This window comes from Mastigoproctus giganteus, chromosome 9 (genome assembly GCF_048544385.1).
Source record: "Mastigoproctus giganteus isolate SK-2022 chromosome 9, ASM4854438v1, whole genome shotgun sequence".
Lineage (NCBI taxonomy): Eukaryota > Metazoa > Arthropoda > Arachnida > Uropygi > Thelyphonidae > Mastigoproctus > Mastigoproctus giganteus.
Window position 1 is genome coordinate 168068069 of NC_143583.1, and position 21874 is coordinate 168089942.

The 21874-nt window shown below is 38.0% G+C and overlaps 1 protein-coding gene across 2 annotated transcripts in view; it reads right to left on the reverse strand.

Moving 5' to 3' along the window:
• The window catches only part of LOC150080877 (DNA topoisomerase I, mitochondrial-like), a 551188-nt gene that overhangs the window by 291721 nt on the left and 237593 nt on the right, over positions 1-21874 (reverse strand). For both annotated transcript variants that reach the window (XM_090381550.1, XM_090381549.1), the window contains one exon: positions 16629-16714. In XM_090381550.1, coding sequence (XP_090237676.1) covers positions 16629-16714 — 86 coding nt within the window. The remainder of the gene's footprint in view (positions 1-16628; positions 16715-21874) is intronic.

The window sequence follows — 21874 nt, forward strand, 5'->3', positions numbered from 1 at the left end:
TTCTTGCATCACATGCCACTACTACTACTATCTGTGTGTATCAGGGTAGAAATGCAATGTCGGTCTTTGTAGGCTACGTGTAACTGCTGTAAATTTTGTTTAGGTAGAGAATCCTTGTTCAAATTATACATATGGAGATCGCATATTGTTTGAATAGTATCCCAAAGTGGATATGGAACTTTATTATTGTTGTTTTTTGGTGCAAGCGCTACTTAAGCCATATTGCACCTATCGATGTCATGAATGTTACACATGCATGGAGACTGTTATGGCATTACTCAAAAACGATCATATAATTTTATCTGTTTCGTAAAGTGAAAGAACTCCAGCAGATTAGTGTCATTACCTATGATGTGGCAGTGTGTCAAGGGTTCTTTAAGGTTTTGCAGAAAGCTAAAAGAGTCTTTGGCGGGCAGTGGTGTATAAAGTGGCACATTCAACAAGAATATGCTTCATTATAAGTGGAGAGTTGCACTGTGTGCATTGTGGAGGATCAATACCTGTGAGGAGATAAAGGTGGGCAAGATGACTGTGGCCAATTCGTGCTCTGGTTAAGATAACTTCTTCTGTTTATATGGAAACTGGGGATCCATAATTGCGGTTCAGGTTTTATTTGTAGAGTTTATTATGCATTTGCGCTTGTCATTAAAGTCTCCATTGTTCTCTACATATTCTTTGTACAGTGGTACCTTGGATTGCGAGTAACTTGGTCTGCGAGTGTTTTGCAAGACGAGCAAAAATTTTTAATAAATTTTAACTTGATAAACAAATACAGTCAGTCCTCGTATAACACGTGTTTACACTACACGAATTCGATCATACACGATTTATAAATACGGGAACGATATCTTATATAACACGAACCGAATTCGCTTATGCACGATTCACCTTTGTGTTTACAAGAAATGGCAGTCAAATGCAGAATCACCCCAACCGAACGCAACACAATACGAATGAAGAGAAGATTCTGAAAATGTATTTATGTTTTTTATATCAGTAAAGGGGAAACACATTTCACCATAATAACGTAAAAACAAACACAATTCCAACTATTGGTATAATTGCAAATGCAATTAGATAGAGTTTACTACCAGTTTATAAGAGATTCCACTAGCAGGAACACAACTGGAAATTGTTTTTATTTTTTTATGGTAGTAACCCCTAGAAATGTGTTTTAGTAAAATGTGAGGTGTTAATAGTGTATCTCTGCCTTTACGGTGTTGTTTATTCAGCTGCTACACACATGCAGCTTTGTTTATATGTATCAAGCGTGCCTCCTCATTTTGTAATAGTGCAAGCAATGAATCTGTTTAACGACAATGCAATCTCATATTTCTGTGAAATCCTCAAAAGGAGGCAAAAGCAAGTGTCATTGGATAGGTTCCTTGTTACAGTCGCACAAAAAGAAAAAGTCAACAGATAGCGGTGATTCTGTTAGTGATAGTGAAAGTCGTCCTACCCAATAATTAATAAATTTGATTGCTTTATGTATATTAAATTTAAATATTAAAAATATAAAAGGTATGTATGTATTTTGTATTAATCATTTTTACAGTATATGAATATTTTTGAGTTTTGGAACAAATCATCTGGGTCTCCATTATTTCTTATGGGGAAATTCGCTTTGATATACGAGTGCTTTGGATTACGAGCACATTTCCGGAATGAATTATGCTCGCAAACCAAGGTACCACTGTATGTTACTTTTGTAGTCAAGATATGGAACATAATACCGTGATAATTCTCTGTTGGATGGATGCTTAGCGGCATAGTCCGCAACATTCGCTTCCTGGTATCCCAGCTTGCCCTGGATTCCAGCAGAAAATGACCGCTGGCTGGAGTTCTTGGAGATGCATCTGTTTGGATTTTATGAACTTTATTAAAGGATGTGTTTGAGAAGAAGTATTCATTAAAGCTATATGTACTGTATATCATGCTTTTTTGGATGGACAGATGGAGAATATTTTCTATTGCAAGTTTGATGGCACACAATTCAGCTGTATAGCTGTTGCATTCAGTGGGAAGTGATAGAGTGGTTTTATGAGGGAAAACGGCTGTTGCACCCACTCCACTCTCAGATTTTGACCCATCAGTATATATTTTTGTAAAATTCAGGTAATTTTGTGTGGGGGCAATATGGAGTTGTTGTATATTGACATTTGCAAGAGTGCTTTTCCCCGGTTTAGAAAATAACTGTTACAGGGTGGTTTAATAGAGGACCATGGGAGATCCATACTATTTCAATCTTAAAGAACTTTGTCAGGATGCATATTCCAAGTTTGCAATAATGCCTGGGCTCTGAGAGCAGAAGGCTGAACTGCCCTGGGTTTATTTCTACAGAACATTGTGAACTGAGGGTCATTAAGTATTGGCCTAATGGGATGGGTAGGTAGACTTTGGATTTTAATTGTATAGTTGAGAAGTAATATCTTTCTACTGAGGCTTAAAGGAAGTTCATGAGCTTCAATGTAAAGACTTTGCACTGGCAAAGTTCTATAACTACCTATAGAAATCCTCAGGGCAGAGTGATGAAATGGTGCAAGTCACGCTAGCAACCTCTCCCTGGAAGAATCATACACCGGGGGCACAGTAATCAATGTTAAATCTGATTAGGGCTCTATACAAATGAAGTAACATGTACCGATTTGCACTCCATGATGTTGAAGATATGACTCTGAGTATGTTAATTTTTTTCTGGCAAGACATCTGTAGATGTTTAATGTGTTCCATGAAGTTCAATTTACTATCAAAAGTCAGAACAAGGAGACGAATGCTGTTCACAACTGAGATAGGCTGGTTTGTTAAGTGTACCTTTGGATCTGGATGCATCTTCCGTTTGATACAAAAGTGAACTACTTTAGATTTTGAACAAGAGTTAATACCCATTCTGTGCCATCCATAGCTGAATATTATTAATTGAAATTTGGAGCTGCTGCTCACTGAAGGTTGTGTTTTGAGAACTGCAAGAAACAGTGAGATCGTCGGCATAGAGATAAGAATTCACAGTGTTGGGAATATTTCTAGTCATGTGATTTATTCTTATTGCGAATATGGTGACACTGAGCACAGAGCCTTGTGGGACCCCTTCTTCTTGTATATATGTTTGGGAGAGGACTTGTCGGTATTGAACTTGAAAGGATCTGTGCTGAAGCAAGTTCAGTAAATATGGTAAGTGGCCTCTCAGGTCAAGGGAATGCAGATCTCTCAGGATACCAAAACACCATGTGGTGTCGAAGGCTTTCTCTACATCAAAGCATACCATGATGAGATGCTCATTTCGAACGAATGCATTCCTGATGTTTGTTTCTGCTTTGACCATGAGATCCAAGACTGATCTATTCTTTCTGAAACCAAATTGATTGTCAGAAATTATATTTTCAGAGTCAAGAAACCAATTAAGTCGACAGTGAATTATTTTTTCCAGGGTTTTACTTAAGCAGCTGGTGAGAGAAATGGGTCTATAGTTTTTAGCAATGGAATGATCTTTTCCTGGTTTGGGAATGCTATTATATAGGAGTGATGCCAGATTGGAGAAAGAATGTTAAAGGAAGATGCAATTGAAAAAGGTCAGCAACGAAGATTAAATCCCTGAATATTTCCCATTTAGAATTCACTGTTGGTAACACCATCAGTTGATCCTGTTGATCCCACTCTATAGAATTTAAAAACTGTGAGACCGGTGTAGTCATCTTTACAAAAACCCTTCCGTTTACCCTTGATTGTAGTTACATCTTTAAGTAAATCTCACATCAGTACACTGTGATCAAATGTCACCCAGTGGTTCCTTTACCTGCAAATTCCTAATGCATGTGTCATCACTGCTATTAATCAGATCGAGGGTATTACTCCATCTGGTTGCCTCTGGAACATGTTGCTGTAGAAAACAATCCTCCAATAAATCCACAAAAGTCTTGCTATCGTGTGAGTGACCAACCCAGAAGTTCCAGTCAATATCTGGAAAGTTAAAATCCCCCATTACAAGACATTGATTTATTGCCACATTCTATTTCTCTGCACAACTGTTCATTGTACTCATCAGCATCATTAGGCCTATAACACAATTCTATTCTCATTTTCCCTTTCCCAGTGTTTATGTCACACCAAACAGACTCAACATTGGTCTGTCCACCCGTGCCAACTGGATGCACTTAGATTTTATGTGTTTCTTAACTAACAGCATAACCCCTCCTCCTTCCTACCCTGTCGGTCATTTCTGTAAACATTGTACTTCCCAAATTCCAATTCTGCACTGTTTATATCTGTGTAACACCATGTCTCCGATATCCCAACAATATCTGCTTTTGATGTCTTGATCAGCACTTCAAATTCAATTTTATTTACTATACTGCTACATTAGTATACATGCACATGTTCTTACTCCTAGTTACCCTAACACAGCCAAGGCGCCTCCGTAGCCAGGTGTGAAGGAGCAGCAGTGCGTAGCACACGCTTCTTGATTAGACCGGGGTTTGACCCTGTCACCACCAAATACGGAGGATGCGGAAAGGTCAGGGAATGACCACCGCATATCTCGGAGCAATATGGCCTTAGTTGCTAATGCTCCTAAAAACCAAATAACAAACAACCTAACACAGCCCATGTATTGACTTGTTCTATGATGACTCCCAGCAGCACTTGAAATCCCCATCAACTTGCTATCTAGGCTACTACTCATTACAATAGAAGCAGTGCAAGAATCACTTTCGCTTCTGCCTGCAGCTACCGTTAATCTTTTTGTCTGTGAATCCCCCCCACCAAAACTAGCAGTTTTCCGACCAACCTAACACTGCCTCGAGAGCATCAGCAAATATTCTTGCACCCTTTCTATTGAAGTGTATCCCATCCCTGTTGAAGCAGTCTCTCTTGTTTGCAAGCACAGACCACATTGAAAAAAACATTCTTGAGCATTGCACAATCTCTCCAGGGTCGAATTGATTGACAAGGCTCTCATCATATAATCCATTCTATCGTGTCTGGGCAGAATTGCAGACACTTTAAAATTTAACCCTAACTCTTGACTTGTTTTCAGCATTGACCTGTACATGTTAAGTAAATCTGCAGATCTCTTAAGGTTGGACACGTCATTAGTGCCAACGTGTACAACAATACTCTTGATTTGATTACCAGTAGTGATTATTCATGCATTAAAAATTTGCAGATAAAGGAACCTCTGCGTGACAGTGATCACAATGTACTGATCTGGGAATTACTTAAAGATGTAACTACCATCAAGGCTAAAGGGAAGGGCTTTTGCTTTTGTAAAAGTGACTACAGGGGTCTCAGACAGGTTTTTAAATTCTGTACAACTGATGATGTTACCAACGTTGAATTCTAAATGGGAAGCCTTCAAGGACTTAATTTTGGATTCTACTAAACTTTTCGTTCCAACTAAGAAATACTGTTCAAGGTTTAGGCCTAAATGAATGTCAGATGAATTAATGAGGCTCGTGGAAGAGAAGAAAAAAGTATGCGATGCATATCAGGTGACCCAGAAGCCTATGGCAGATAGAAACAAGTCTGTAATCAAGTCACGAAAGAGGTTAGGCAGGCGATGGCAGAATACGAGAAATCTTTGGCAAAGGATGCAAAGAAAAACAGCAAACAAAGAGTTCTTTACCTATATAAATTCTAGAAGGAAAGGGATGAATCAGACTGGACCACTTAACGTAGATGGGTCGACTATTGATTATCAAGCTCAGGAAGCTGATACACTGAACAATTATTTTGCATCTACATTCACACATTAGGAGTTATTCAATGAGGGAGAAATTGTTGAAGTTAAACATAACAATGGCACCTGGGTTGGATGGGATCTATCCAGTTATATTAAAGGAGGCAGCAAAGGAAGTAAGGAAACCCTTAGCCATAATTATGAGAGCTTCCTTGGACTCAGTGGAGGTCCCCATGGACTGGAGGTGTACATATGTATCGCCAAATTCACAAAGGGGGTTCAAAAGGTGACACAAGTAACTATAGACCTGTTAGTTTAACTTGTGTTCCATAATGGAATCACTGGTTAAAGAAGCATTGCAGGATCATCTAGACATGGCTGCAGTAATAGTTAAGACACAGCATGGACTTCATGGACATTTGCACATCTCCAGTCCATGGGTACCTCCCCTAAGGAAGCGCTCATCATTATGGCTAAGGGTTTACTTACTTCCTTTGCCTCCTCCTTTAGTATAACTGGATAGATTCCATCCAACCCAGGTGCCTTTCTGATGTTTATCTTCAACAATTTCTCTTCCACTTTACTCTCAGTTATTACAAAATCATCTAGCTCACTGCCAAAGTTTAATTCACCTCTGGAATTCCCCTCCGTGAATAACCCCTCATATGTGAATGTAGATGCAAAATAATCATTTAGTTTGTTAGCTACCTGAGCAGGATCATCAACAGTTAAACCATCAATATCAAGTGGACCAATCTGATTCATCCCCTTCCTTCTAGAGTTTACATAAGTAAAGAACTCTTTGCTGATTTTCTTTCATTTGCCAATGATTTCTCATAATCTGCCTTTGCCTGCCTAACTTCCTTTGTGACTTTGTTACAGACTAGCTTATATCTATCTTAGGCTTCTGTGTCACCTCTTAATTTATATGTATCCCATGCATACATATGCATGGGATACATATCTGACATCCATTTAGGCCTAAACCTTTAACAATATTTCTTAGCCGGTATGAGAAGCCTAGTAGCTTCCAAGATAAGTTCTTTAAATGCTTCCCATTTTGAATTTGCTGTTGGTAACATCATCAGTTGGTCCCACCATATAGAATTTAAATACTGTTTCAGACCACCATAGTCACCTTTACTAAAGCAAACACCCTTCCCTTTACCCCAGATGGTAGTTACCTCTTAGTAAATGCCACTGCAGCACACTATGATCACTGCCGCCTAGTGGTTCCTTTATCTGCAGATGCTTAATGCATGAAGAATCACTACTGATAATCAGATCAAGAGTATTACTCCCTCTAGTTGCCACCCAAACACACTGCTAAATCCACAAAAGCCTTGCTAGTGTGTGAGTGACCAACCCACAAATTCTAGTCAATCTCTGTGAAATTAAAATCTCCCATCTCCCTGACAATAGAGTCACTGACAATAGCTAGTTCCTGTGGGACCTGCGCATTCTGCCTTGGAGATTGTCGCTGTGTTTCCTGATGCACAGGAGTGAGCTCTGACATTGAGTTGGGCAGCTGAGAGCTTGATGGGCTCCTCATATTAATTTCTTCGAGGGCATTTACCCTCAAATTCTCATAGACGTCCATCAGAACACCAAGTTGGCACCTAATTTCTTCACAGTCTCTGCACCTAGCACACACGTCCTCCTTGGCTAGATCATGTCCTGTTCTAGACAGGTCTGCAAACTCTTCATATTTTGCCCATTGTTTTAGGCTGTAATGCATGGAAGAATCACCCCCTTCGGTTCTCCCGTGAGCCACAGCACTCTGGCTATTCTGTGAATGCTGTTTTTCTGCTCTAGTCAGGGTCATGATTCCATTTAAGTATAATTTAATTAACAATGAAATTTAATAAGATTAATAAATTTTATTGATAATACTATACTAATCTAACAGATTTCTAATACACTGCTGCATATTTCGCTATCTAGTTTTATGTTAAACCTTACAGTGTTCTGTATCATATCACAATGGTGGCAAGTGATGAACGTAAAATCTATGGACACTAAGTATTAACTTTCAAAATCACTATTTAAATTCAAAATAAACCACAGAGCTTGGCTAGAACTATAAAGCTACTTATAGAAAATAATTTAGTATAACAATTAAGTCAATAAAAGGACTAAATATAAATGAAAACTTGGCGTTCGCTGGAGCTGCAAAAATCTTGACCAACATGTTAGTAATCTCTACCACGTTGGATTTGGTATATAGGGTCGGATTTGACAAAGCACGTATTCTGCTCTCACTTGCTGTGGTGGACTTGGAGTACTGAAAGTTAAAATGATATTTCTGGTCTCGATGATTATTCCATCTTTTTTGACCGTTATTCTTTTAACATGACTGACTCCTTGGTTTTTCATTTCTTGTAATATTTCTTCTTCTGTTATATTGAGGAGATTCCATTCAGAGATTACTCCTTTCAAGGTGGTATTATGGGATGAAACTCTAACCAGAATACCGCCCAAGGTGGACATTTTCATTAGTTGATCTGACTGTTGTATATTGGCTGTCTCAATTAGCAGGTTAGCAGGTTGACTGATTTTAATCTTTTTACTGCTTTGGAGTTCCAGCTATATTTTCCAAACATTTCTGTATCAGAAAAAGGGATAATTTTCCTGTGGACTGTTCACCCATAGAATGAATGATGAAATATACATATAATTATGTTCATGTTTATTTGCAATTCCGGACCACAATGTCGGCTGCGAGCGAATATTTTCTTTAATGGAAATACAATGGACTGTTCAGCATAACAGGTTAGAGATGAGTACAGTGAATGCAATTATTACCTGTGTTTTGAATTTGAGGGAACTAAAAATTGCACAGATTTTAAGAATAAAATAAAAAAAATTACAAAGAGTCATTAAGTGTCACGAAGAGTTCTGCTAAATATATTATTAAAAATAGTTCTCATATTTACTGCATAAATTTTGTTACTATAATATTCAGTAAGAAAAATCAATATTCTATGGAAAATGCCATTAATTCTGAAATCAATTAAACTCAGTCTAATTAATAAACAATTTGTGAAATAAAAATTTTAGTATATGATGCAAGTAAGCATGCTTACAACAGCAAAGAAGTGAGGGATAATCCCACATCACCACCTCACTACTAATAATTTGTCTAGTTTTTCCTTACATTTATTTAAACTCCCCACTTCCACAACAGCGGATGAAAGTTTGTTTCAAAAATCAACTATCTACTGAATTAAGGCAAATTTCTGCATATCTATTCTGTAATCATCCTGTTTCAATTTAAATTAATGCCTACTTATATGTGCTGCCCAAGAAAGAGTAAGGCTATCATCACTATTTACCTTACTCAATCCATTTAAAGCCTTAAACACCTCAATCAGATCTCCTCAAAGGTGGCTAGTTTTCAGATGCTGAAATTTGCATAAATGTAGTCTTTCTTGGCATGAGCACCCTTTTATTCCTCTCACTGATCTTGCTACTCCTGTTCTCTACACTCATTCCAACAGATCCACATCCTTCCTAAAATGAGTCATCCAGACCTGTATACAGTACTCAATATTCAGCCTAACCACTGCCTTATACAACAGAATAATCACCTCCTTTAACTCTGCTAGCAAAATTCCTATATATTGCTGACAGAACTCCATGAGCTGTCCTAACAGCCTGTTTACAACGCCTGTTATTGCAGCATTACCCTGATGTCTGCCATTAACCATCCCACCAACATTTATACTATTTGCAAACCTTGACATAAAATGATATTTCTTCATCAATACTGGTAAAAAAATTGTGAAAAATAAGGGGCCCAGCACTGAACACTGGGGGACTCCACTAATAACATTAGTCCAAGAAGAACATGCCCATTAATGACCACTCAACCATCCCGTTATCCGTGGCAGAAACTTGCCTCTAATGCCGCAGATCTCCAATTTGTATAGCAGTCTTTGATGGGGAACAGTATCTAAAGCTTTGCCGAAATTTAAGTATATGATGACAAAATTGTTTTGTATAAGGTTTCCTTTGGTACCACATCATGGTAGCCAATCACATTTGTCAGACAAGGTCATCCCTTAACGAATCTGTGCTGCAATTTACATAACTGCATTCTGGTGAAAATGATCCCACATTACTTCTTTGTTCACTGACTTCTTTTGATTCCTCTTCCCCTTTATGAAAATGGGAAACATTTGTACATCTCCAATCTATGGGTACATTTCCTGAATCTGAGGATGCTCCTTTAAATATAACTAGAGGTTTATTTACCTCTTTTGCTACTTCTCTGAATATAACTGGAAAGATTTTATCAGTCCCAAGTACCTTATTTACTTTTAGCCTTAACAATTTCTCTTCCACTTTCTTCTCAGTTATCACAAAATCATTCAATTCCTATTGATAGTCTGGTATAGTTATTACTGCTTGAATTATTATTAATGCTTCAGGCTAAATGATGTTGAAGCTCAGCAGGACCTTTCTCAGTCTATGACAGCTCACCCACCTATCTAGAACTTGTAGATAGGTGGGTGATTGTAGTAGATTGTAGATAGATTGTAGTCTTTTGTGGATAATAGGATACTTATGCAATCATTCACTCAATCAGTGGTACAATCAATTCTTACACGGCGCCTCTGTAGCCAGGTGGGAAGGAGCAGCAGTGCGTAGCACACGCTTCTTGATTAGACCAGGGTTCGAGCCCGTCACCACCAAATACGGAGGATGCGGAAAGGTCAGGGAATAACCACCGCATATCCTGGAGCAATATGGCCTTAGTTGCTAATGCTCGTAAAAAAAAAAAAAAAAAAAAAACCAAATAACAAACAATAACAATTCTTACACAATATTCTTACAGATTCACACTGTACTGTGGAAAAATAGGAGGCAAATTCTGCACAAAAATTAATCAAGGAAATGAAAAGAATGTTACCAAAAAATGTTACCAAAGAATGTTACCAAAGACTTTTTTTTTTGGTGAATGTATCACGAAAAACATCTTTCTAGTTGCGAGCTCTTCTAATAAAATGACATCTGTTCACGTAAATAACTAGTCAAACATATATTTATTCTTTAATCCAATGGCTGAAGACAATTTTTCTGTTGGTAGATTCTTGGTCAAGTCAGAATGATGGAAACTTGATTTTAAAAAAAAATTACCAAGTAAAAAGATACATACAAGTAGCATCATTCTGCCAAAAACAACCAAATATATTCTACTGTTGGATCTGCACTTCTTCAGAGTATAAAATTATAAATACAAGATGGGATAAAATCCAGAAGTATTAATAAAGCAGCAACTATATTATCTAATTTAATTTTAATCATGCATTTGCACGATTAAAACTAAATGATTTATTTATAACTAGTTTTGTGCTCCTTCACACCAAAAAAAAATTTAATATATGCTTGACAAAAATTTGATTATACAATGCCAATGAAAATAACTGATTTATAATGTTCATCTAAAAATATTCAACTTGGAATATCAAGATTGACTGAAAGGAAATTATAAAGAAGTCACATTAGTAAAATGTGGCATCCAGACCTATATACAGTACTCAAGATTATTCACATGTTTAGGTTTATCTCATTTTTTATATGGACATTATTATGAATATTAAAGTTTTTTAATGTGTTTGAAAAACTAAGTTTATTTATTTTTATGTTAAATATATTGCTGCTAATTTTAGAAAGAAACTGCTGATTTCAACCAAATCAAAACATAAACCACAAAAAGAAAAAAAAAAAAAAAAGGCCAGTGCAAATTTACCAAGAATTACTAGGGATTTTCTCCATGGATGTGTCAAAAAAATGTGAAGAAAGAACAATGAAAAGTGAGATAGGGTCTCCAGGGGAGGTGAGAAGAGTTCCCAAAATATAAAAAGAATTCATTTTAAGTTTTACTAATGTGCAAAATGTGGCTTTACATAAAGTCTCTTCAGAATTAAATTTTCAATCTGAGTACTACATTTAAAACTGCAGTTAGCGAGCAGTGGCAGCAGGATAAAACTAGAAAACAAGTGGTGACTCTACAAAACAGTTATGCTAGTTTAAAAACAGCATAATGCACTCTACATCAAGTGGATTACAATGTATGAGTATGTGTGCTAGGAACCTACAATCAATCTAGTTTCAAGTAAATGATGACTTGCAGTTCTTCTACAAGATTTAGCCAATTTCTTTGAATAAATTGCAGTTCTTCAAGGAAATTGGCTAAAATTTGTCTAAACAGTCTAAAGAATTGGCTAAAAAATTCTAAAAAAGGAAGTTTTAGAACTTCCCTTTATTGTTGCTGGGGGAGGGAAGAGACAAAAAATGTGTTTGATTCTGCTTACATTTGGTGGTGGCTAAAATACATTTCCTGGTGAGTCAATAAATGGATCCAAGGCACAAAGAGAGAGCTAGATTGATCAACCAAAGTTAGAGACTAATTCCAAATAAAATTAAGAAATGGTTGTCCCTCTCTAAAGGTGATAATAGGAATCAAGAATGAAACATTATACTGGCAAAAGTGAGGCTACAAAAAATCTCATTAGCATTAGCAAAGGCACATGATGCAAGAAAGCAAGTTATACAGCATCAGCCAAAATAAAAAAAAAAAAAAAACCTTATTTCACCCATCCACTCACTCCAAATGTTTCTCAAGTTCTGCCTGGAATCTATTTAAGCTATCAACGTCTACAACGACAGATGGAAGTTTTTCCAGCAATTAACCACCTGCTGGCTAAAGGTAAACTTCCGCACATCTATCCTACAACCATCTATCCTCTATTTAAATTTATGCCCTCTCAGGCGATTATTCTGAGCAAAAGGAAGAATCCCATCTGATTTGAACATGCTCAAACCATTCAAGGCTTTATACACCTCAATCAGATCACCTCGCAGGTGCCTAGTCTCCAGCTTGACCATTGCCTTATACAAGGGGATAATCACCTCCTTATCTCTGCTAGAAAAATTCCTGTATATCATTGACAAGACACCATGAGCTACTCTTGCAGACCGTCTGCACTGCTCAAAAAACTTCATCTCTGCCTGCATAATTACCCCCAGGTCCTTTTCATTCTCTACCACTGTCAGTGTCGTACCACAGAGTTGATACGTTACTCTGGGATTACTGGTTCCTACATGTAGTTAAATTTCATTTGCCACCTCTCAGCCTATCTGCTCAACTTTTCTAGATCCTGTTGCAGCGGTGTACTGTCATTAGTGTCATTAACAACCCTGCCAATCTTCGTATCGCCTGCAAACTTGGACACTAAGCCTGATATACCATCATCAATATCATTTATAAATACAGAAAACAAAAATGGACCCAACACTGAACCCTGAGGGACATTAGTCCACGAAGAGCAGCAGTGTCCATTGATTACCACTCTCTGTCTTCTCCCACTCAACCATTCCGTTATCCCTAGCAGCAATTTGCCTCCAAGGCCACACTGCTCCAATTTGTGCAGCAGTCTTCCATGTGCAACAGTATCAAAGGCCTTATCCAAATACATGATATCAAAGTTATTCTTTGCATCCAGTTCCTTTGTGACTACATAGTATTCAATCAAATTTGTCAGACAAGACTTCCCCTTAATAAACCCATGCTGTGTCCAAGCTATAACTGAAGTCTTGTCTAGATGATCCTGCCATATTTCTTTAATCAGTGCCTCCATTAATTTCCCCGGAACAGAAGTTAAACTAACAGGTCTGTAATTACCTGTCTCTCCCTTTGATCCTCCTTTGTTGATTGGGGTCATATTTGCACTTCTCCAGTTCATGGGTACCTCTCCTGAGTCCAGGGACTCAGGAGAGGTACCCATGAACTGGAGGTACCCATGCTCTCTTAATTATGGCTAAGGGTTTGCTTACTTCCTTTGCCGGCTCCTTTAATATAACTGGATAGATTCCATCCACCCCAGGCGCCTTTCTTGTGTTTACCTTCAACAATTTCTCCTCCACTTTAGTCTCAGTTATTACAAAATCATCTAGCTAACTGAAAGAGTTTACTTCACCTCTGGCATTCCCCTCGCTGAATAACTCCTCACGCGTGAATGTAGATGTAAAATATTCATTTAGCTTGTTAGCTACCTGAGCAGGATCATCAACAGATGAACCATCGATATCAAGTGGACCAATCTGATTCATCCCTTTCCTTCTAGAGTTTACATAAGTAATGAACTCTTTGCTGTTTTTCTTTGCATCCTTTGCCAAAGATTTTTCGTAATCTGCTTACACCTGCCTAAGCTCCTTTGTAATTTGGTTACAGAACAACTTATATCTATCATAGGCTTCTGTGTCACATGTTAATTTATATGTATCCCATGCATTTTTCTTCTCTGTCACATGTCTAATTAGTTCATGTGACATCCACTTAGGCCTAAATCTTGAACAATATTTCTTTGTTGGTATGAAAAGCCTATTAGCTTTCAAGATTAATTCTTTGAATGCTTCCCATTTTGAATTTGCTGCTGGTAACATCATCAGTTGGTCCCACTGCAATCACCTTTACGAAAGCAAAAACCCTTCCCTTTATCCTTGATGGCAGTTACCTCTCTGAGTAAATCCCACTTCAGCACAATGTGATCACTGCCACCTAGTGGTTCCTTTATCTGCAGATTCTTGATGCATGAATAATCACTACTGATAATCAGATGAAGAGTATTACTCCCTCTAGTTGCCTACCGAACATCATGCTGTAGAAAACAATCATCCAATAAATCCATAAAAGCCTTGCTAGTGTGTAGGCGACCAACCCACAAATTCCAGTCAATATCCAGGAAATTAAAATCCCCCATTATAAGACACTCTAATTTACTGGTCCACTCTATTTCTCTGCACAATTGCTCAGATATATACTGATCAGATTCATTAAGCCTATAACACACACCTACTCTCATTTTTCCTTTCCCAGTGCTTATGTCACACCAAACAGACTCAACACTGCATTGTCCACCCACATCAATTGGATGCACTTGCTTAGATTTTATGTTTCTTAACTCCTCCCTTCCTGTCTTGTCTATCCTTTCTGTACACATTGTACTCCCCAAATTCCAGTTCTGCACTGCTTATGTCTGTGTGACACCATGTCTCTGATATCCCAATAATATCTGCCTTTGATGTCTTGACTAGCACTTCAAGCTCATCGAATTTATTAACTATACTCCTAGCATTGGTGTATATGCACCTGTTTCTACTCATAGTTACCCTAACACAGCCCATGTATTTACTTGTTCCACTATGACTTCCAACAGTACTGGAAATTCCCATTGCCTTGCTTTCCAGGCTGGTGCTCAATTGCATTTCAATAGAAGTAATGCAAGAATCACTTTTACCTCTGCCAGCGGCTACTGTTAATCTATTAGTCTGTGTATCCCCCCAAGCTAGCAGTTTTCCGACCCACATAACTCTGCCTCGATAGCATCAGCAAACATTCTTGCACCCTTTCTATTTAAGTGTATCCCATCCCTGTAGAAGCAGTCTCTCCTGTTAACAAGTACAGACCAGGCTGAGAAAAATTCTACCCCTTGCACAATCTCTCCAGGGCCGAATTGATCGACAAGCCTCTCATCATATATTCCCTCCTATCGTGTCTGAGCAGAATTGCAGACACTTTCAAATTCAACCCTAACTCACAGCTTTTTTTCAGCATTGTCATGTACTTGTTAAGTAATTCTGCCAGTCTCCTACTCTTAATATCATTAGTGCCAATGTGTACAACAATATCACCCTTTGTGCCCTTAAAGGATGATATCTGCCCTACAACGTCATCAACCTTTGCCCCTGGCAGACATACCCTGGTCCTGTCCCATCTATCCTTTTTGCACAATATGTTCCCCGTTTCCTTGACAATAGAGTCACCTACAACAATTAGTTCCCTTTGGACCAGCGCATTCTGCCTTGGGGGTTGCTGCTGTGTTGCGTGATGTTCAAGTGTAAGCTCTGGCACTGATGTGGGCAGCTGAGAGCTTGATGGGCCCCTCAATTTAAATCCTTCAAGGGCATCCACCCCGTCCTTCAAGCTCTCATATAAGCCCATAAAAATGACGAGTTGGCTCCTAATTTCGTCGCACTCCTTACATCGCGCACACACAAAGACATTCCCTTTGGCAATATCATGTCCCATTCCTGATTGCTCCACAAACATCAAACAAGCAGTGCATTTCATCAATAGACTGTGAGTCAGAGGACAACCGTCCCCCTCAATTGTCCCCTGAGGCACAGCACTTCCACTAGTTTGAGCCTTTTGCTTTGCTGCTCTGGTCTGAGTCATGATTTCTATTCAAGTTCAATAAAATTTCAATACAAAATGTAACCCTAAACCTATATCCCAATGCAGTTATAACACTATATATATGTATTCCAGTATAGACTGTGCACACTGCAATACTAATCAAATTTTATACCCACCTGCCTATTGTTGTAATTGATTTGCCCACCTACAGACCAAAAGACTTTTTTGAACAAATCATTTCAGGGCATAAAAAAAGGACTGCAACTTGGAAACAAAAGATTTTGGGTACATGTTTATAACAATCCCAAAAGTAAGGTCCACATGCCATAAAACACCCTGCACAAAGAGTCTGCCAAACTTGCACTATTTTTTTTTTTAAATCTTTCCCCAATTCCTGTTTGTCTAAATAGACAAGGGAAAAATAGGTTTAAACAATGCAATGCAGTGCAGTCAGCTGGCAACTTGCAATACATTAAAAGTAATCCCATTTTTACATAATTCTGCTTGTTGCTATTAACTGTTTATAGTTATAAATTTTTATAATTTTTATATACACTGTCCTTTAAGATATTTAATTTGAAAATAAAATTGTCTTCAAATGCTTTATGAATTTCCTCATATACATATACAAGAGGTAAAACCTCCTGTTTTACAGACATTTAGACAAAGCAAGCAAAATCAAGTATCCCAATGGAAAGTCTTGTAACAAAATGTTAAATGTCAAAAAAATGTTATAAACCCAAGACAACTCACCTTAAAGAAAGTGGCTCATCATCCAATTCTCCTCTTTCTCTCTTTAATGATAATTTAATAGTTTCTTTTTGTTTTTGGCGTGCAGACTGAAAAAAATGGGACATTCATTAAGGAAAAAAAACACCTTTAACAATTAATAATTTCAGAATAATTTAGGCATAAGAATCTATTTGGCCAATTTTTAAAAAAAACATCAACTCAGCAAATAATACTACTACAAGCTAGGATAGCTTGTAGTAATATTTCTTCCCAGAGGAGAGAAAAAAAAAAAAAAAAAAAACATGGGGGGGGGAGATTCTGTTACATTTTATATAAACTAAGGCAATTATTTTATATGAAGCTATTGAACAGTCAGTACTTTTGCACCTTGTTTTGTTTAGAGTGAACTGTTCAAGTCAATAATTGGCATCGAAAACAATACCAATTATTGACTTAAACAGTTCACTATGAAGAAAACATGGTGCAAAAGCAGTGACAATTCAATAATTTTATATAAACAGAATTGCAAGTATATCAGAATTAGTGTTTGGTATTATTAGTATAGACAAAATGACATAAAAAAACAAAGCTAATACAGCATCAAACCAAAAAAAATAAATAAATAAAATAATTCTTATATTTATTATTATTAAATAAATTACCTACTCCAATCATCTAGCCTTTCTAATAACAGGGAAAAAAAGGATTTTCATTAGTACAAAATATGTGGACGAGACAAACCACTGGATGCTGATTTGAAAACTGTGTTTGGTTTTCCTCTAGCATTTTGGTTTATGTGATGAGACTGATTATACCACTTACCTATTTGGCCAACTTACACATTCTCTTTAAGTAATCAAAATAAGGTGTAGGCACCATATGTTATTTGCACCACTTGTTCAAATGGACTGAGTAAGGCAAAAAGAAAAAAAGTAAAATTGAACAAAAGGAAAAATTCCCTTCCAGCAACCATACCCAATGATAGAGAGGGAGCCAAAATATCGGAGTGGTTGATTGGTACTATTTTGTATTTTGCAAATCCCTCACAATGACAGTATACCAGTTCTGGAACTCCATAGCATGGACTATAATTAGTATAGTCCATGCTATGGAGGTTATATATAGATGGATGTTATAAATAGTGTTGGTATAAGTGAATCATAATTGAAATAATCAATTATATATTCAAATTAGGTGGTAATGACAGCTGAAGTCACAAAAAAATAAAAACATAATAAAAGATAATTATAGAATTATAACATTATTACAATTTTTTTTTACAAAATTATGATATTGTCAACACAACTTATAAAACTGGCCTCTTGTCAGGACTGCAAGCAAAATAATAGAATGTCTTCATTACTGATGTAAACCACAAGCCAAAGGGTAAAAGGCATAAATATATATATATATACAACACATCCTTATTTTATCAATTCCTATCCGACCCCTCTTCTTCCTATTTCATCCCCCCATCTATATACTCCCTCCGATCACTTTCTCTTGTACAGCGACTGCCCCACATGTCCAAATTTAAAACACATCAAATTTTGCCCGAACTTTTAGGCTCTCTAGAAACAGTTCTCTCAGCGTAAAACCCCACGCAGTGCTTTCTAAATGCAATTTTACTTAAATCAACAGCGATAGCTCCAACCTTTATTTTAGGTCCTAGTCACCAAAATCCCAGGAAAGTAAGTGGCAGGACCTGCCAGAGTATAATTAGTCTCTTGGTACACCCGGCCGGCGTCCCCGTCGCTAGGTATGGTAACGTCGGATCCCACTGGGGGCCCGGCGACCACAGGCCAAATGAACAATGGGCACAACAAACTACATACCACATGACCCATACATTATTTTTAAACCTCTGGCATAGACAGAGTACTGTCACTCGATACATAGAACATATGCGGATATGGGAGAAATCCCCGGAGCCGTCAGACCCTCAACTTACCTATACCTATCTGGAGAACGAGGAAGCCATGGAATGGGACCATCCTGGCCGATCCATTGGCTAGGAATTTATTATTATCATTATTTCTCCTTGATTGGGGGTTCCACCTTGTGACGGGTATTGCTACCAAGTACACAGGGTGGTTGTTGTTATGTCTGGTGTTACTGTTGGTCGAGGAACTTTCTGACTATCCTACAGGTTTATTATTATTGAGCAAAGCGCGCACATATAAGTTCCAGCATGACGGTGCCCCATCTTGCTGATGCGGCTGCATATCTTTCAGCTTAGGTGCAGCATACAATTCGAGAATATGTAGGTAATTTGCGGAGTTCACAGCGTTTCTGTGGAAGAAAAATGGCCCAGTTACCTGGCTAAAGGACAGTGCCCACCACCACTTGTTTACCTTGGAACTATCATGATCATGTTCACAAATTGAGTGGGAATTTTCATATCCCCAGGGGCGACAATAATGTCTGTTAACTATACCAGACAGGTGAAATGTCGCGTCATCATTGAAAACAAAATTTCCAGAAAGTGCTAATCTTCGTCTATACAAATACAGTTGAGAATGTGAACGGCGAATTCCTCTTGTGGTTTGTCGTGAGATTTGATTTCCTTGACAATTTGCATTTTGTAAGCATAAGGTTTCAATCTCTTGTGAACCACCGCGTGTGATGTTGCTCACGGTATTTGAAGCTGCAGGTTTGCCCTGCGGATAGAGTTTGTAGGACTTAGGATAAATACTTCTGAATTTCAGAAACGTTATCTGCAGATGCACTAGCTTACCTGCTCCTTTCCGGTGTAGTACACTTTCGGTTTCTTGAAACTGTTTCAACCATCGCTTCATTGATTGTTCCGTAGATGGATTTTTCTGGAATTCCCTTTGTAAACGTCTGTTTGCAGTCACTGGACAATTGATATCTCACAGCCACAACATCCCCCCAGGGGCTCACATCTGGTGAGTATGGGCTTGGCACAGGGTCCTGAGCTGGATATCATCATTCTTCCCCCCCCCCCCCCTCTCTCTCTCTCTCTCTCTCTCTCAGGGTAATAGGGAAATTTTTTTTTTTTGGCCAGTGCAGCATAAGTCTCAGGCTTCCTTGCACCATATGGCTAATAATAATAATAATTTTGTAATTATCTTATCATTTTTGTTATTATTTATTTCTTATTATAAATTTTTTTTCTTACCTTCCATCCCTCCCTCTATCATTCTCTAGCCCCCTCACTTTTTTTTTTTCTCTTCACTGTATTGTCCATGCTCTGTATAGGTTTAGCATTTGCTGCCTTCAATTGCACTAGACTTCTTTTTTCCATTTTCCTGCCTTCTTATTTCCACTTCCATGTTATCCTATCAACACACACACACGCACGCACACACTAATAGTTTCATTTCTACTGTTATCAATTTTGTAATCAACTAATATGCATTTAACTGATTATTAAAGTGCCATAACTGATTATTTCAATTGCTAAAATTACTGATTACCAATCATTCAATCATGTCCATCGCTAGTACCAGCAAGGATTCTGCTTTAAACTTAGTCAAACTCACTGCCCAACACATGTTGAGAGGCAACTTATTCAGAGGTTTGACAAACACTACCCATGGGCAAAATTCATGAGATCCAATCTGTTATTCCCTAACATTTTCTATTTGTGTCTCCTGGTTCATGTCTCACCCACATGGGAGAAGACTACTTATTCATTTTCATCAATCTCTTCATTGCCTTATACACACAATTAGACCTCCACCTCAGATGTCTAAACATCACACTTTGCAGTCAACACTTTTAAAGCTGTTCTTCATATATGCATAAATTTGCACTCCAAACAACTGGTCACTCTTCTCTGAACCCTCTCCTAAAGTTCTATGTATTTTTTAGGTGGTCTCCAGACCTGAATACAATATTCCATATGCAATCTAATCATCGTCTTGTAAATAGGGATAATGACATCCTTTTCCCTCTATAAATCATAACAGAACACTACATGCCTATCTAACTAATGTTTACAATGCATGGAAAATTTCATGTGAGACTGAATCATAACACCCAAGTCCTTGAGGTTGTCACAGACATTCTCTCAGATATGTCAGACAAGCTGTACTTGCTACCTGGGAGTCTAAAATGCTGATGGAACTGATAATCGGGTGACACTGAAGTCAAGTGGACCCAATTTCGGGGAAGTCTGGACAGTCTGTGACAGACAAATCCTCTGCTTGCACCTTCACGATGGTGGGACTGTTAGTAATCCTAGGTATAACCACCATGCACAAGTACATGGTGGGTGACCACCCAGGTGTGAACCAACATAAGCAGGGGTCGAGGTGTGGCGCCCACACCACATGGAGGAATGCTGCCCCTCTATGTTACCAGGCAGTACTAGGTGGTAGATGACTCTCATCAACCGGTGCAATACCACCACTTTGCTTATTGGAGGCATGAAGTGGTGGAACCCATGTTTAGTCTCTAGGGCTAAGTTCCGGTCAACCCTTCCCTATCTCTTCCAGCATGCAGTATGATTAATGACTTTTGAAGTAATAATGAACATTGTGACGAGATCCAATATTCCTTACATTTCGAGGGTACAGCTCTAAAACGGTGTTTGCAGGCCGGCCACTAGTTAGTACACCAGACTGAATCTATTGGTAACCCTTTAGGAGGCTTCTGGATCAGCTAGTGTATAATCTTGCTACCTCTACTCTGCAAGATAGTGGCTGGAGGGAGTCCGAGTAATGTGTATGCGAGGAGCATTGTCGAGGCCACGTTATGTCAAGGATCTGGGTATATTCTTACCATGTGTAAGCCATATTCAAAAATTTCATTACTTCATACAGCATGTCCCACCCGCTTTTTCTTACTATTGAATACACCACAAATTGTCAAACTAACAGAGCAAGCTTATCTGCGAAAAGATCTAAACCTCCCAAGAACTTCCTAATTAATTTCACAAATATACATGGTCTCAATTCTAATCTCAACGATGTCCATTTCCACTTACAGTCTGCCAAACCCCATGTACTTTTTCTGACAGAGTCTCAGTTATCGGTTGATTCAACTGCTGCTCATCTCAGATGCCCAAATTATTCGCTGTATGATTCCTTTCTTCTCAAAGGTGGTACTTGTGCATATATCCGTTCTGATATTCCCTGTCAGAGACTTGGCAATTTGGAATCTCCTCTCTTTGATCTTCTCTGGCTTAAAATCTCTACCTCATTGTGTAACATTCATCTGTTGTCTCTCAACCGTTCTCCCAACTCCACTAATCACTTGGAGCTCTTTGACTTCCTCTCTTTGCAACTTGACTTTTTCCA